Source organism: Bubalus kerabau, chromosome 10 (assembly GCF_029407905.1).
Source record: "Bubalus kerabau isolate K-KA32 ecotype Philippines breed swamp buffalo chromosome 10, PCC_UOA_SB_1v2, whole genome shotgun sequence".
NCBI lineage: Eukaryota > Metazoa > Chordata > Mammalia > Artiodactyla > Bovidae > Bubalus > Bubalus kerabau.
Window position 1 is genome coordinate 66,039,146 of NC_073633.1, and position 18,602 is coordinate 66,057,747.

The window sequence follows — 18,602 nt, forward strand, 5'->3', positions numbered from 1 at the left end:
TGCATCAGCTATATGTCATCAAGCGCCAAACTGTGACTAGGGAGATGGAGGTACTGGGTTTTTCATTTAACTTATAAACTTGTGTAGCCATAGTACACCTCTAACTTTTAAGTGTGAGCTGTAATTTTGTATTTCGTTTTTTGTCTTGATTAATAAATTACTTGATATTAGTTCAAATATTAAATAGAAATGCTGTTTTAAATATGTTTATGCTCTTTCAATGCCATGTACTTTTTTATCAAGATCATGTTGCAGGTTGATTTTAATGATTTAAATGTATAAAAACATGTAAACTTTTATCAACTAGCTTTAAAAATGCACATACACAGATCCATATCCAATACAGAATCTTTTGAACATTATCATTTTTCATACTATGTACTATTAATTATGTATTTTATTTCTGTGAATGAGGAAAAGGTTGATCAGAAAAGTGTTCTAAATTATCTTCACATATTTTCATTTAATAATGTTACCTTTTTTGGTTTTTATAAAAAACATGAAAATGTTTTATGTTTCATAATAGTTTTGGTTTATAAGGCAAATCAGTCAGTTATGGATTGTTTTTTATCTACACATTCTTAAGGAGGGCTTAGTCTGATGCATAAACAGCTGTGTATTCAGTTCCACGTGAAATGAAAATCGTAGAGAAGGCATTTCTAACTGAAAGAAAGTCAGTATATACATAAGGAATATGAAAAAACCCTCTGGAGAAGTTTTTGCTTGGTTTATTTTGTAACATAAGAGAAATGCTATCTGGATTGTAAATTGCATTAAAGCATAGGAGAAATGCATGATAATCTGAACATACAGATTGTCTTACATATCATTAGTCTGGTTGTGTTTTGTTAGTGGATAACTAAAGGAAAGTTTTAAGTTAGAAGACCCAATAAATAATAAATTTTGGCTTTGTGTATGTCAGTGCTTGATATTTATGATTATCTGTCAACCATATTCTGTTTTTCACAGCTTGTGTTTGTGGGCTGTTGATCATCTTTCAAAGACAAACTCAGTTGTCACCACCTTTGTTATTCCTTTGACATCCCCCAAGAGAATTAATCTTCTCTTCCATCTTTGGTACTTCATTGATGCTTCAGCTAGAATTATTATCATTTATATTATAACTTATCTGGTGGCATATGGGTCTTCTATATTGTGAACTTTTTGAGACCAGGACATTGACTTATTTAACTTTGTATTTCCCCAAGGTAGACTGACCACCTGGCACTAGGAAGGCACTTGATTGAAGGCACAAAGTGCTTTTGATTGAATCAGTGCATCTAAAGTGGCTGTGAAGATTTGGGGAAGACTATAAATAATCTCCTGGATAAAGCAAAACATTGCAACTTTGGTACATTAAAAAAAAACCCTCCTTATCGAATAACTGTAAAGTACAAAGGCCATGTGGGTTCCTTTTTGGCCATTGAAGGTCATATTCTTAGTAATCTAGGTGCCAGTTGAAATTTGTAATTCATTTTCCCACAGAATTAGTATCATAAATGTAAGGTTCTCAGGCTAGCTCAAAAACCACTCTGTTGACTCTGAATTCTGTCTTGACTGGATTTTCATTATTTGTTTTCCTAGACTGATGATGGAGAAGATGACCTGAAAAAAGGCACACAGTTATTAGAAATATATGCTTTGGAAATTCAAATGTACACGGCACAGAAAAATAACAAAAAACTTAAAGCGCTCTATGAACAGTCACTTCACATCAAGTCTGCCATCCCTCATCCATTGATCATGGGAGTTATCAGAGGCAAGTTTGGTTTGCAAAGGTTGGGCAGTGTTATGGGAAGATAATCAAGATATCCTTGGATTATGACTGATTAACTCTGAGGGTTGTTTCTATTTTAGTGAAAATAAATGGCAAAGTAGTAAAGTCAAATGAAATGATCTAATCTTAGTAAGGAATTAGGATGAATTTTTGTCTTTTTGAAATTTATATCAGTAAATTACTAATTGAAAATTCACCATCAGAAGCTCTATTCTTGAATTGTAATGTATATAAAATTACCTTCTGTTTTAGTGATTTTTTTACTGAAATATTATTGATTTACAATGTGTTAATTTCTGCTATATAGCAAAGTGACTCAGTTATACATATATACATATTTTTTATAGTCTTTTCCATTATGGTTTATCACAGGATATTGTTTATAGTTCCCTGTGCTATACGATAGAACCTTGTTGTTTATCTATTCTGTATGTAATAGTATGCATCTATTAATCCCAGATTCCCTCCCCCCTACTCCTCCTTGGCAACCACATGTCTGTTCTCTATGTCAGTGAGTCTGTTTTGTAGATAGGTTCATTTGTGGCTTTATTTTATATAAGTGATATCATACGGTATTTGTCTTTCTGGCTTACTTTGCTTAGTATGATAAACTCTAGTTGCATCCATGTTGCAGCGAATGGCATTATTTTGTTCTTTTTTTATGGCTAATATTCCATTGTATATATGTATCACATCTTTATACATTCATCTGTCAGTGTACATTTAGGTTGTTTCCATGTCTTGTCTATTGTGAATAGTGCTGCTGTAAACATAGGGGTCATGTATCTTTTTGAATTACAGTTTTGCCCAGATACATGCCCAGGAGTGGTATTGCTGGATCATATATAGTAATTCTATTTTCAGTTTTCTGAGGAACCTCCATACTATTCTCCATAGTGACTGTACCAACTTAAATTAATTGTAATAACTTACATTACATTAAAATAACATACTATTTTTACAACTAAAATAGTGTAGGAGGGTTCTCTTTTCTCCACACCTTCTACAGTATTTGTTATTTGTAGACTTTTTAATGATGGCTATTCTGACCTGTAAGAGTTTGGTACTTCATTGTAGTTTTCTTTCAAAAATTTCTTATTATTCTTATTTATCTTTATTTATGATTTTTGGTTTCTCTGGGTCTTTGTTGCTGTTCACGTGCTTTCTCTAGTTGCAGCAAGTGGGGGGCTACTCTTCATTGTGGTGCGTGGGCCTTCTCCTGTTGCAGAGCACAGGCTCTAGGCACACGGGCTTAAGTAGTTGCAGCACGTGGGCTCCATAGTTGGAGCTTGCAGGCTCTAGAGCTCAGGCTCTGTAGTTGTGGTACCATGGGCTTAGTTTCTTTGCAGCATGTGGAATCTTCCCAGACCAGGGATCATACCCGTGTCCCCTGCATTGGCAGGCAGATTCCTACCCACTTGGAGCACCAGGGAAGTCCACCTCATTGTAATTTTGATAAAATTACTTTCTATTTCAACTGAGAATAAAGATTTGCAAATGCTTGTTTGGCTGATGTTTAATGAAGAGCTTGGTTTTTAGAATTCAGTATGTGCCCTTTGTCCACTTCAGGAGCTAGTACTCTTCAGGTTATAGAATTAAAAGACTAGAAGCTACTGAAATAGTTTTCATTTGATTTTTATGAAGTGGTCAATCTTATTATTATAGAACTGAAAATGTCCTCTTTTCTCCTGTTTTATTCTTTACAGAATGTGGTGGTAAAATGCACTTGAGAGAAGGTGAATTTGAAAAGGCACACACTGATTTTTTTGAAGCCTTTAAGAATTATGATGAATCAGGAAGTCCAAGACGAACCACTTGCTTAAAATATTTAGTCTTAGCAAATATGCTAATGAAATCGGGAATAAATCCATTTGACTCACAGGAGGTATGTTTGTGCTCTAATTGTTCATTTCTGTCAGCTGTCTCTTGTGAAAATAAATGTTATTCTTTCTTTGTACATATACATAGTTAATCGTGTTTTTTTTTTTTCCTAACCAGGCCAAACCCTACAAAAATGATCCAGAAATTCTAGCAATGACGAATTTAGTAAGGTAAGATTTAATATTTCAGTCAAGGTAAATTACCTTAAAGCAGTGAATAAAGAAGAGAGCAGAGAGAATTTTTCAGAATTCAGTTAATACTCAACATTTATTTTGACTTGAGGTATACGAAAGTTTGTAAAATATTTGAAGTCATTGATTATACTGTTTCTATTAGTCACAAGATTTTGTAAGTATTTACTGCTTTTTTTTCTCATTATCTTTGTGTGTGTATACACATACTGTTTGTCAGTAGAAAGCTATAGAGGTTTTAAAACAATTTCACAGTGTTACAGTTTCTACCTGCCTTAATCCAAAATGAAATTATAAATTGGTCTACGTGAGTCAAGAATTTTCAGTGAGACAGTTTGTTTACTTGTATATTTGCTTAATTGACAAGATAAAAAAATCACTTTAAATAAATTTGCTCAGCTAATTTTCTAATGTAAGGAGCAGCAGAAGGGTCATACTGGTAGGATTTATTGTTGCCTTCTGTGGAGAAAGATATGACTAATGATGGCTAATACTGAAAAACCTGCCATCAAAGAAAAAAAGAAAAACCAAGCAAAAGCCTAGAAAAGAAGACGTTTTTGTAAAAGAAATCAATGAGCAAGAAAAACATTTCTTTGGACCAGGAATAAATGTAGCCTATGATTTATTGTGCTTTCTTTGTAGAAAACTAGGAGAGAGACTTACTGGGTTTCAAGTCCATTGTTCTAGACTATACAGCTGAGTTTACTAAGACAGGAAGAGTGTAGTTAGGGGTATGAGGTAGGGTTGAGTTTTTTTGTTTGTTTTCAGATATATATAGGTAATTTAGATGACCATTCTCTTAATAGTCTTTTTTTTTCTTTTTTTTTTTTAATTTAAGAAAGTACTGTTGGGTGATAAATTACAAGTCACCTAAATGTAAATTTTATATACTTATAGCCTATTTCATTATATTGTTTAAGCTCAAAGACAATTTCTTTGTCTTTATTTCAAACAGTTTATTCTATTTACATTTGGCCACATTAAGAGATTATTTGGTTAGAGATTAATTTCATAATACTTCAAAAAAATTAGGTTAAATTTCTAAGTGACAGTTTAACTTGAAAACTCTTAAAGAAATATTGCAGGAAAGTATATCCCCGGACATTAGTATTTTGTTCAGATTAAATTGGTTAAATGCATTAAATGGATTAAAGTACTGATTTGTCAGACCTTATCTCAGTTTACTCCAGAGAAGCCTTTGTATTGGAACTCTAAAACTTATTTTAATAATAAATTTTAAAAGAAGTAGCCCGTGGTGTCCCACGTTTTGTATAAGTTTCTTTTTTAAGCCACTTAAACAGCGGAAGAATGTGTCTTTGTTAAAATATCTGTGTGTGCAAGTGTTTTCACTATTTGAATATATCCTCCTGTAGTATATTACAATAATATATTTGGGGTACGTAAGAAAAGTAATGCTTCCTAATTTTATCTTCCTAGTCAGTTGCCAGCAGACTAGAGGAAAATAATTCCTGTTGAAGCAGTTGAATCACCTGCCCCTAACATGAAGTTACATTGTGACCCAACAGATGGAAGCACAGCAGAGGGCTTGCCTAGTGGCTGATGATATGTGTTACATATAAAGCAGACAGTGGTGCCATTTCCAGAAGGTTGGCTTCTTCCTTCTCAGCACCTTTAGCAGTCCCCATAGTGCCTCAGAGTAGATAGTAGATACCTCAGACAATCATGAACATAAATCAGCCTTTGACCTTCTGCAGCAGTGTCCATCACTCTCTACTTTGTGTGTGTATCCCATTTGCCACTAGTTATCTGCCACCAATATTTCTGCTATATAGTTCACTGGAATTTTAAGGCTAAAGAGAATTGAGAATCAAATGTTCCCTTTAAGAAGTTTTGGCAGTTGCTGGTACCTTTCTAGAAGATAAAAATTAAGGAAGCTGAATTTATGAGTAAACTTCAGAGAGGATATACTGTCTTATATTCAGACTCCTCCATTCAGTAGTATACATGAAACCTGGTTTCTTGGAGATTAAATGCACAATTTAACTTAAAAGCAACAAGCATTAAACAGTTATAAATATTTGTCAGTTCTTAACAAATGCTAAGACCTTGAGGTTTTAATTAGCTGTGTATAACATATAACCCCACATAATTTGTCTTTCTTTTATAAAACCAAATGCATTAAAAGAAAATTTATTTTCAGAAGGATCTGTGTGTGTTTAATTCTAATTTCCATGACAGAAACTGTAACTTAAGATTTTTCATATAAAAATTGAGAAACAGGCTCTTTGGATTATCTGATTTAATATATGACTTCTTCATGTTTGACAAAATTTATGCTTTTCTTTTTTGTTAGTGCCTATCAGAATAATGACATCACTGAATTTGAAAAGATTCTAAAAACAAATCACAGCAACATCATGGATGATCCTTTCATAAGGGAACACATTGAAGGTATATGTTTTCTGCTGACTGAATTCTGTTACTTTCTTTGCTACTATCAAACAATACTTAATGGAGCTACATGGAATTAAGGCATTTTTCTTCTGTTTATTGCAAAATATAGACTTGTTTCTAAATGCTGTCATAGAATAAAATATTCCTTAAAATTATAAAGCTGTTTTAAAGACGTCAGTAGGTAATGTCATGTTATTAATGTAATCAAGTTCTACATGATGTCCATTTCATTTAAAAGGAGGCTGACACTTTTGCCTTCTGATTTAGACATTATTGCATGTTTATTACGCTTAGGTTCAAAGTAAATTTTTAGGATTTATTTTTGACAGCAGAAGCTTTGAAACAGCCTACTATAGATAATACTAAGATGCACTAATTTTGAAAAGGTATGTAACAACAAATGTATGAGATTTTTGATAAGTTCTGATTAACAAAGATAAAAATTGTCTCTCTGTTCTAGAGCCACTTATACCTCCAGTGTTCCTACCTGTTATGGAGCTATTTGAGGGTTTTTAATAACTGGAACAATTCATTCAAATGCTTAAATGCCAGATGCATTAAGAAAATCCAAAGAATACTTCAGAAGTAATATTCTTTTGTTCCTCACTTTCCTTTCTCTTTCACTCAACAGACCAAGTTCTTACTTGAACTGAGAATACTATGTTTTGTGGGTATATAAAAAAATACGGAAGCCTTGTGCCTGAGCTCCTATTTTTTTTTTTTTTTTAAAGGACACTGTACATGAAGAACTGGGAAAAATTGTAGAATTACCTTATAAAATGTTGTATTCTAGTTTATGAGAGAGCATAAAGTAAGGAACTTGACTAGTTGGTATAAATTAGAGCTTCTTGAAAGAGGAAATTACAGAGGAAATGATGAGCAGTGAAGTGTTAATTAAGAATGCCAGAGGATATTTCAAATAGTATTACAACATGAGCAAAATCAGAGAGATGGAAACAAGAAAAACTTATGTGAAAGAGAGCCTCTAATCCTGTGGTACATCTGTTGAACTCAAATGTCTTTAGACATAAATTGCTTATTCCCTCACTAGAGAGACATATTTTAAGAAGATAAATGATACAGTTAATTAATACAATTTAGATGTACATAGTGATTCATAAAGATACACAAACTAGTAAATATAAATGTATTATTTTAACTTTTGTCTTTCAGAGCTTTTGCGAAACATCAGAACACAAGTGCTTATAAAATTAATTAAGCCTTACACAAGAATACATATTCCTTTTATTTCTAAGGTACTTATATTCACTATAATTTGTATTTATAAATGCAGTGTATATTTAAAAGAGTTATTCTTGGTAAAAATATTTTATAAAATACAGCATAACTTAAGGTTTTTCCTTTTAATGTGAATTTTTCTGTTTTCCTGATGTAAATTGAGTTAAAAGAAATGAGAAATAAGGAGTCATTACATTTCATTTTAAAGATTGCTTGACCCTCAGTAATACTGTAAGAGAGAAAGTAGTGGCTGAAATACATAATTGATATATATTGTTAACCCCAGCCACAATAAAATTAAAGTAGGAATATACTTTTAAAGTTAACAGAGCAAAATTTTATCAGACCTGTGTTCTCAGTATTCTAAACAGATAATGAAATTTGTTTTAACTTTTCTCTTTTTTAAGTGATAGAAACGAATTTAAAATAATATTTATGTAGAATCATAAAGTCCTCTAAAAAGTTAATTAGTAGAATTATAATGAGTCTTTTGTCTTAGGAGTTAAACATAGATGTAGCTGATGTGGAGAGCTTGCTGGTGCAGTGCATATTGGATAAGTAAGTACTTGACTATTTTTTTTTCCGCAAAATGTTTAGGACATAAAGTTTGAATAATGATGGCAAAGGTAGCAATTGAATTTTTGAGTTTTCATAAAAAGCACCCTTCGGCTGTAGTTTTCTATTGAAAGAAATACTTGTATGTGATGGCTTTTTATAAATGAATGATCATATTAAGCACATGATCTTTAAAAAGTTCTAAATGACTTTTCAAAAGATTTCTCATTCAGTGTATGACCCTATATGCCTGCCTGCTCAGTTGCTTCACTTGTGTCCGACTCTTTGCGACTCTATGGACTGTAGCCCGCCAGGCTCCTCTGTCCATGGGATTCTCCAGACAAGATACTAGAGTGGGCTGCCATTTCCTTCTCCAGGGGATCTTCCCCACCCAGGGATTGAACCTGTGTCCCTGTGTCTCTTATGTCTCCTGCATTGGTAGGAGGGTTATTTACCACTGAGCTACCTGGGAAGCCCCTGACCCATCTATACAGCTAGATAATTATTTAATGAATAGTATTATTTCATTTTTGAAGTATAAGGTATGGTATCTGTTACTTTGGAAATGGTATCTTTCTTAAAGGCAAGAAATGTTATTTTTAAAGCTTCTCATATTACGTTTGCTCTTGATTAATTGGGTAAGTATATGTCTGTTGGTTCTTTCAGTGAAATTGATGAAAGGTGGCTGAAGTCTGGTTTGTGTCTAAAGTTTGAATAAGCTAACGAATGTTAAATTAATGCTGAATGCAACCATTTAATGTAGACTGCGGGGGGGGGGTTGTTTTGTTTTTGCATTTATTGATATTGTGACTATTTTATAAAGTCCAAAAGATATGTTTAGTGAAAACGGTTTGTAGACATGTCATCTTTTATTTATTTCCAGCACTATACATGGCCGAATTGATCAAGTCAACCAGCTCCTTGAACTGGATCATCAGAAGAGGGGTGGTGCCCGATATACTGCACTAGATAAATGGACCAACCAACTAAATTCTCTCAACCAGGCTGTAGTCAGTAAACTGGCTTAACAGAGAACAGCTTTTACAGACATACTTAAGGCAACAGTGCAGAGATGTAACCCTTAAAAGAACTGGGAATGGCAAAACTACTGTCGGTTGATGTGTCCTGAAAATTATTGGAGTTATGGCAGAAGTGCTTTTTTTGATCAACTGGTTTGTGTTTTGCTGCTGCATTTATCCCAAGAAAAAAAAACAGCTTTAATCTCAGAAGAAAACCAAAATGCCATGGGATTTATGCTGTATTGACATCTTGCCCTAAAACATACAACATCATAGTAATTTGTCGCGGGCAACATGACCAGAGAGAAGATTTTTGTCATGATTTTAAATACACTGACACGCTACTGTTGGTTAAATTTAAACATGTTTTACCTGCAGAAATTCTCTCACAAATAACCTGCAATAACTTGAAATGCATACCCTTTTGAACACTTCCTTTTCTCATGTATAAATTAAAATGTTTGCTGCATTTTGCAAAATGTCAGTTCTCCAAAAATGTGTCCGTATATTTCTGTACCTGCAGTGTAGTAAAGGTTTAGATGAAACCCCATAATTATAGTGGCATACTGTCACTTAGGTTTCAAGCAGCAAAATAAACAGTGCAGCTCAGAAATTGTAGTTTGGTTCTTGATGTGTTTTTATTACATGTGGGGTTTTTGTTTTGTTTTTTAGTACCTTAGAAATGTCAAATTATTTTTCTTCAGTTAATAATTTTAAAAAGCCTGGAAGTAAATAAGTTGGTTATTTGCTTTCAAGTTTTTAAAAGTAGTCTTTATTGATAAGGAGAATTAGTTTCTAACAAAAAACTTGCATAGTACTTAACTTTGACAGTGATACTTTAAAGGAATAATTTTGTTTTTAAAGAATGATACTCCTTTTTAAAAGATTCTAACTCAGAATGTTCACTTTAAACAAATATGCCAGAATATAGACAGCTAAATGAATGTTACCCTGCATAGTGATCATGCTGGAAAATTATTTCCTAATTCCAGCAATCTACCATTGCTCAAAACCTCTTGGGTTTTACTCTTTGAGAATTGCATTCAGAGCTAATTTAAGTCACACACACTGTTAACTTTATGATTACATAATTGTTAAAAAAGTATTATCCAACTTTTGTTCTGTGTGCTGTGCTGTGCTGTGCTCAGTCATGTCCAACTCTTTTGCGACCCCATGGACTACAACCTGCCAGGCTCCTCTGTCCATGGGATTCTCCAGGCAAGAGTACTGGAGTGGGTTGCCATTTCCTCCTCCAGAGGCTCTTCCTGGAAACCCAGGGATTGAACCCGTGACTCTTGCATCTCCTGTATTAGCAGGCAGATTCTTTACCACTAGCACTACCTGGGAAGCCCTGATTGTTCTATAGTTAACCATTATTTGGCACCAAATGTCTTTTTACTGTTTCCAAAAATTAAATCTTTGAGGTAATAGTAGGAATATGCAACTGGCTTTGAAGGCGATCCCAAAAGAGTTTTAAAGGTATTTTGAGCAGTGGTAGCATAGTTAGGAGAATGAACTGTGGCCTTTGAAGGTGATAACCTAAAAGGAGACACAGCTCATTTGAATGTATTGAGTTTTGGATGTATTTGTTTCATTTAAAAAAAAAAACAAAGTTCACATTATTTTATAGTGTCAAAGGAAGAACTAAGATTAAGATAATTTCTTTGGTTTTCTATTGCTTGTTATTATGTAAAAAAGAAGTGAGTGGCAGTTAAGGAAGACTGTTAATAGCTAAAGAATGACAACCAAGAATTTTTGATCTTTAAATCAAATTTTATAAGCAGTGGAAGGAGCATGGACTTAAAACAAGGCATGCTTATTCGATTTTGTCAAAATTTTACAAAAATATGTGATATATATTTATACTAAAACTATATAATCCTTAGACTTAGGAGAGCAATCAGTTAATGTCTTTAGCAGATTAAAGCAGTATTAAATACAGGTGCAACTTGAAAATGTAGAAAACTGAAAGAAAATGAAAGACAATGTTTCTGGTAGGGAATAAAAAAGTTTAAGATATTATAAAACTATGTGTATTTTCTTCTCTTTTGCATAAATCATTTGTGGAAAACGTGCAAAGTTGTTTTTTTGTTTTTTTTTTTAAACAGGAATGGTCATAATTAGGATTTATTTTTCAACATAATTTAGAAACTCTTGTTACCCAAATAAAAATGACAAGTTTCTGTGCCTGTATTCAAATATGTATGCCTGTGATATAATTGGAAAAAAGACTTTGCTTATGCTTGAATTGATGGAATTAGAATTCATGGAATTTGAAATATGGTTTAATCTTTAACCCTATCCTCCAAGTTGCAACAGGCCCAGTTCTCCTGTGGTATTTGCTGTGTGCAGTGGTGCATCTTCCAGTTTCTAGAGGGAAAGCATGCACTTGTTATTTTGGGAAGTTAGGGTTAGTATCTAACGCTATCCAAGGTTACACCATAATCTTTCATTTATTGTAATTGTATGTATCACATAGGCTTTATTTAATATTCCCTAAATATGGACTTGTTCTTTTTTTTTTTGTCACTTGCTCTATTTGTTTTTAAACACAGGTATTTGGTAAATCTTAACAGCCTAATTTATAACTATTTGTTACATCCCCCTCCCCCCACCCTTTGAAGATGTTCTGTGTTTTTGTGCATCAAATTTTTAGAGGTGAACTCTTGGAGATTGCTTATTAAAATATAACTAAATTTAAGAAAAGTAAAAAGGAAATTGGCAAATTCTTAGTATTTAAGTTGCTCATTAAATCTGGCCCTCTTTTCTGAGAACTGAAATAACAAGTAGCTTACACCATATTTCTTTTTGCTTCTAAACCTGGATAAACTCACTTCACAGTAATCTTTGGCTGCCACGAATAGATACTGTTTCAGGAACTGGATTTCCATTACTCATTCTAGCTCTTACATTATTTTTTCAGTTGTTGATTAAATATTTTTCTCTACATCTGATGTAATACAACTTTTTTAAAAGATATTTATGAATGTACTAAGAATTGCTTTAATTACAGGAGTCCCTTCAAACTAAAGGTTATAGTGTCTTTCAAGACTACTAAGAATCTGATTTTACGTGGGAGTATAGATTTAATGAAGCCTGTTTTAAATGGGTGACACTGTGGGCAATGTATTTTTTATCACCTTATAATAGGATACCAGTTTGTCACGGACTAAAAAATAGCTGTTTCTTATATTTAAAATATCAATGATAGTAAACATTTATAAAACAGTTTTCTTTTTTAATCAGTAGTGTTTATAATTCCTCAGTAAACTCAGATAAGTACACTTTTCTTTTGTGTTGGGGCTGGGAGTGAGGATGTCCAAAGAAGCAGATTATGCTGGTATAGAATAACAGTCAATTTACTCCAAGAATAAAAAGGTATTTGCTTGGTATTTTCCTCTTATGTTTTTTTGTAAGGACTTAGAAATACTCTAAGCATTTATTTATCAAGCCTGCTTTTTAAAAATAATCTTACTCTAAGACTGCAGAATCTTTCATTTGATTTAAAAATATAAAAGCAAAAACTAGAGTGTACAAATCTCTAGTAAAGCTAGGAATTTCATTCTTTATATGAGATTTATTCATTTTTATGTAGAATTTATAACATTTGGAAGGAGATAAACATCGTTTTGAACTTAGATGTAACAAAACATGGAATTGGCTTTTGTGTTTTTTGATAGTTTTGTTTTTAGATATAATTGACGTAAAACATTTTAAGGAATTGACTTTTGACTATTTTGTTTCAAAGTGTAAATACTTAGAACAGGGACTTAGAAAGAGGCTAGATGTCAGGTCTCAGAGCTTGAAGCTGAATGATTTTGGTCTTCTATTGTGTGACCAAAATTCAAAATTTATCTCCTCTCCCCCCTTTCTTTTTTTTTTGGAGGCTTTGTTTGTTTTTGTTTCTTTGTATTAGGGTTTTTTTCCCCTCCTAATCCTCCTCAGGTAGTATATCCTATATTAATTTCAATAGTTTTAAGTAGGATAATTTGTAAAAACTTCCTTCATGTAGATATACAGAAATTAACTTTCTAAATATCAGTGTATTAGAAGTTCTGCTTAACTCTAGATAATTAAATTTTACTATGTATCTTCTAGCTAGTGTGTGCCCTTAATAGCATGGATTAACCAATGATTCAAAAGTTGTGTTTACTTCACGTTGAATCACTAGATGAGATTTGAAAAGTTTTAAGTTTTGAAATTTTTAGGAAAGTTGAAATAGTGCCATTTGGAGAATTTATGTTTAATAATAGTAAGTACCACAGAACAACTGTGTCAGTGAATTCTAAATATCCTCAGAATTAAAATTTAGTGTCACTCAGTTTGTTTTTAAATCTGAAAAGATTTGTTTAACCTGATAACATCCCAGAAGAAACTAATGTGTGGTCTTACAAATTTTACTCCTTTAGTGTTATGTTATTTTTAAACCTGTTAGAATAATTAAAAGTCAGCTCTTGCCATCAAATCTTAGAATATCAAAGGTGGATGCCAACTATACCTTAAAAACCCTTTGATAGGCAAGAAAAAAAATTGTTTCTTAAATACTTACATTACTGTTTGGGGCCAACTTTCTTCTTGGCCAGGATTTTATATTGTAAACTTGTTCAGGATAACCACACTAATGGCTAGCCAGTACTATTGTGTGTATGTTTGTTGGTGTATACATATTTGTAGGAGTAAAAAATTCACTCCCCAGTCCATCACAGTAATTTTTTTTTCCAGTTTCCATAATTTAATATCACTTGTTTCTTACTCAGGCTTATATCACGGAAAGAATGGCCAGTGTACCAGTAACTTCTATGTTATGACAGATTTCATGTGGAAGATGGTGTCCAGATTTAATCTAGAGGTATTAGGTGGTTTGTTAATTCTGAAATAAGGCATCTTTAAATGATAAAGGTTGGGTTTTTTGGACATTTATCCTATGAGTTTATGGAGCTAAAGTAATCTAGAACTTTTAATCATCCCATGAAGTTGTCAGAAGTTTTTGCATGCTTACTGAATTAGTAACATATTAGTGCTGTGTTGAATAATTTTGGTTAAGATGTTTGCCTCCTACTGTTTACTAAAATAGTAAGTTTTATGCATCTGTTTTTAAATAATGCTGAAGGTAATTAAATTTTAACTATATATCAACAAAGAAATGGAATGTTATGGGAAATGCAAACGTTTGATTTTGCAATTTGTTCCATAGTTGTTTGCATTATGAGTTTTCTGTATTTTCTTCTTAAGCTAGTGTTAAAAATGACCTAAATTCCTTGAACTCACTAGGTGGTAGGAAGCAGGTGACTAAGAGCGTGGCAGAGAATGTCTGTCTGAAATTGGAAGTCTCACAGATTAACTCTTGAGAATCGACTGATACGTGCATGATGAGTTACAAGAGGCTTTAAGACTTAGGTACTTAAGGATTTTTGGCAGTACACATTCTTTATCAGTAATAAAAATTACATGATGTGCCTCTTAGATATCTTCTGTGTAAATATTAATTAGCACAAGACCAGCACAATGGCTTTAAACAATGCACTTTATGTATTTGATCAAATAATTCAATATATATACTTTAATAAAATAGCTTTTTAAATATTTTAAGTATGTTTCTCAGAAAGCAGTACTCAAAAATCTTACTCATTTGGTTTGGAAATCAAGGTTTAAATATTTTCCACTTTTTTTTTTTTTTTAAATATTTTCCACTTTTAAGATTACTTTGTTCGGCTTTGCAGCATTCATAGAAGTGTTGGCCTCTCCTGAACCCTGTTTAGTGGTCTGTCATGGAACAATTCATGTTGCAAGAAAATGTCTCAGGAATTAAGCCTTCAATATAAAATTAAACACTTCTAAGCAGGAAATTAAGTCAAGTAGGGGAAGAAATGTACTCTCCCAAATCCCTATTCCGATCCTCTAAAATGAGCACTTCAAGGGCTGCAAAGTCTAAGAAACCACTGGTGAAATTTTTTTTTGTAAGTAAAAATAATATTGTTCCCAGGTGTGACCTTCAACCTAGTAGAATGGGTCAACCCTGATCTCAAAGTACAGTAATGCAGTCAGCTTTTGAAAGTCAAAAAACTTTAACAGATTAATAACCCTGTGACCAAGATTCCAAAATAAATGTATAAACCCAATGTTACTGCACATTTCAAATTGTTGGGCCTTACAGGTTGTGGCAATAGGAGGGAAAGAGTGGGGCAGCTTAACTGCTTCCTGTTTCAGCAGCATTTGAAACAGTGGAAGGGCATGAGTTAGTAGTAGTATCCCAGCAAGGAACTAAATAAGCACCATATATCTAGTATTTTCACTCGTGTTTTGGTTTGTTGTACTTAACAGTTTTACAGCCCCTTAAAATTATTCAATTTTAAGAGTAATGAATGGAAATTTGCAGTTTTCTTTCCAGAAACCTATTTTGAATTTTATTGTTATGGTTAATCTTCTGAGGGTTAATGGCCTTCAACTGAAGAAAAGTTACCTATCTTGGACCTGTTAAAACCAAGTTGTATTGTGATGAGTATAGACCACAAGCTGATGTATTTAGGTTGGTATTTAAAACTTCGTCTTTCTGCTTTCTCATAATCATCTTCACCTGTCAGAGAGGGGGGGCGAATCTTAAAAGTACTTAGAATACTGAGGGAACATGCCCTTTTTCTAACTCCCCATCTGTTTATTTAACAGATAAAAATTATGTGCCTACTATATGCTAGGGACTAGTTGATATTTCCTAAGGTTGAGGGACACCATAAAGAACAAAATTATCCCTGTGCTCAAAGAGCTTAGTTCTCTAGGGAGAAACACATAATTTCAGATAGAGAAAAAATTCTATCAAATCAGTCAAAATGGGGAGACATCTCTGAGGATATGAAAGTTTCACACAAGAGTAAGAAAAGGGATTGGCTATGCAGATCTATAGGAAGAGCAGTCCAGGCAGAGCAGTTAAGCACATTTGAGATGGGACAGGTGTAAAATTCAAGAAAGGTAGAGTGTAATATTAAGAGGAGAGAACTGCTTAAGGACCAGATGGTTTGAGACTTTATTCTAAATACAATGGAAAGCCATTGGAAATTTTAAATTCTTATATATGTAATATTAAAAGAAGATTCTGGCTTTTATGTGGAGAAATGATTATTTGGGGCAGTTTTGTAATCTGGGAGACTATGAGGAGCCCATTGCAGAAGTCTGGGACATATAATAGGCTTTTTAGACTAGGATTTGGAAAGAGCACAAAATCAGGATAGGCAACAGGACTTGCTTAGAATTAGACTGAAGGTTGTAAAGGAAAAAGACATCAAGAATAGCTCCCAGGTTTCTTACTGAGCAAGAAGTAGATAATGGTATTAAATGAAATGGGATGACTGAGGAAGCATATTTCTGGGCAAGAGGCAGAGCCAGCAAAAGAAACAAAAGTGACCTAGGAGCTTGATAGTAAAGAGAGGAGTATAACCGAAACTAGGAATTTCAGTGCAGAGTGATCAACCAAATGCTGCTGTGAGGTTAAATAAGATGACAGGAGTGAAGAGGCAGGGACCTCAGATTTAGCAAAATACAAGTCTTTGGGGATGCTAATGAGCATCTTTAGTGGAGTGATGAAGGTGTTTCAGCTCTTCAGCTGGACTGTGAGAAACTTCTTCAGTCGCTGCCCTTCGTTTAGTCCATATTTTTTACATCTTCTGAATGTTAGGTAGGATAATGGGAAAATTTGAAATACAGCAGGTCGTAACTCCAGCCAATAACAAACAGCCTTCTGAAGTGTCTCTTCCTATAAAATATTTTAAAACCCATTTTCCCCTTTTCTAACACAATTTATGTGCTTAATTTAAAAATCTTTGATGCCTTTTAACTATGAAATTGTATGAAATCCATAGCTTTAACCTAACATTTTTTTTAATATTCCTACAAAAGCTGTCAAATCTAGTGCTTATGAAGAATGGACTCGTAAAATATGTAAGCAAGACCCTTTCAGCTTACGTACTTTCATAATATCTTGGGATATCAATATAGCTGAATGGTAAGTCACCAAAATAATGAATTCTTGAAATGTTTGGATTTATCTTCAAGGAACTATTTCAAATGTAAATAATGGTGTAACAATTAAGGGCTTCCCTGGTGGCTCAGTGGTAAAGAATCTGCCTGCAGGGCAGGTTTGATCCCTGGGTCGGAAGCTCCCCTGGAGGAGGGAATGGCTACCCACTCCAGTATTCTTGCCTTGAGAATTTCATGGACAGAGGAGCTTGGCGGGCTACCGTCTATGGGGTCACAAAGAGATATGAATAAATGATTTAAGCACGTGAAGAGGAACATATATTTGCTTATACACTTGAATGCGTGTGAAGCAATTTGAATAATTAAACATATTCAGATCTCAGAATTACAGTAGTCATTTTCTGCCATCAAAAGTCAGGAACCAATTGACAAGTGAGATTGTGCTTCTAAGGACAAAGTATGTGAGCTCTCAGACTGGTTTTCATCTTAAAAATGCCTTTTGCAGCTTCCCAGAGGAGAGGAGAGGTAAAGCAGAAAGATCTAGGGAGTGGAGACACGTCTTCAGCTGTCTGTGAATTAACACCTTGTCACTTAACCTCTCTGGGCGCCAGTTTCCTTTGTTGAGTAATTCTTTTTAACCTCAAGTATTCAGAATTGAGGAAATCATAATCCTTAGCATGTGATACACTGTCATGTGTTTTTTCAGTTTCCTTTCCTTATGTTTAATTACATACATGTATATGTTAGAAAAATAATATGCATATTTTTAGCTTCCATAAATGATACCAATTTTTGTTATTTTATTATTTCTAAGTCTAGTCTACTGCTCCTATTTTATCTCTTTCATCTCATCCATTTGCCACAATTTACCTTTCCATTTCTCTAGTGATAGACATCTGTGTTCCTTTCATATCATTACTACAGCAAATAATTCTGTGACAAATATTTTGGACTTGTACAAAAGTTGCTCTGGGGTGTGTATCCGGAAATATGGGACTTGGGGCATAATACTTAATTGTCCTAAATACTGCCAGGTTACTCATCAAAATGGATGCACCATTTATGCTCCATCTAGTAGTGCATGGGGGTTCCAATTTTCACCTGTCCTATCCTTAAAGTGATATTTCACTGTTAATTTTAACTTGCACTTTTATAATCACTAATAAGCTTGAACATCTCTTCATACACTTACTAGCGATTCAGGTTTCCCTTTCTATGGACTACTCTTAACATTCTATTCCTGGCTTTCTATTTTTTTCTGATTTGTGGGACATCGCCGTATTACTATATTCTACCAAGTAACTTCTTATCTGTTTTTCAGATTTGCAAATGTTCTCTGAAGCATTGTCTCCAGCTTCCTTCATTGAAAAGAAATCTTTCATTTTGATATTAAACCTATCCATTTTTTTCTCCCTATCCATACCTTTCTGGATCTTACTTAAGAAGTCCTTTTCTTAAACTAAATACTACAAAAATGTTCTTTTATAGTTAATCCATTTATGTTTAGTCCTTTGTTTGGAGTTTGTGTGTGTTAGTCACTTAGTCATGTCCAACTCT

General features: G+C 33.3%; 1 protein-coding gene across 2 annotated transcripts in view; it reads left to right on the forward strand.

The window, feature by feature from the left end:
- The window catches only part of COPS2 (COP9 signalosome subunit 2), a 30,758-nt gene extending 21,068 nt beyond the window's left edge, over nucleotides 1-9,690 (forward strand). For both annotated transcript variants that reach the window (XM_055538015.1, XM_055538016.1), the window contains exons 7-13: nucleotides 1,585-1,759; nucleotides 3,484-3,662; nucleotides 3,776-3,828; nucleotides 6,164-6,261; nucleotides 7,438-7,520; nucleotides 8,003-8,061; nucleotides 8,942-9,690. In XM_055538015.1, the coding sequence (XP_055393990.1) occupies nucleotides 1,585-1,759; nucleotides 3,484-3,662; nucleotides 3,776-3,828; nucleotides 6,164-6,261; nucleotides 7,438-7,520; nucleotides 8,003-8,061; nucleotides 8,942-9,086 (792 nt within the window). In that variant the 3' untranslated portion in view covers nucleotides 9,087-9,690. The remainder of the gene's footprint in view (nucleotides 1-1,584; nucleotides 1,760-3,483; nucleotides 3,663-3,775; nucleotides 3,829-6,163; nucleotides 6,262-7,437; nucleotides 7,521-8,002; nucleotides 8,062-8,941) is intronic.
- Nucleotides 9,691-18,602: the final 8,912 nt, after the last annotated feature.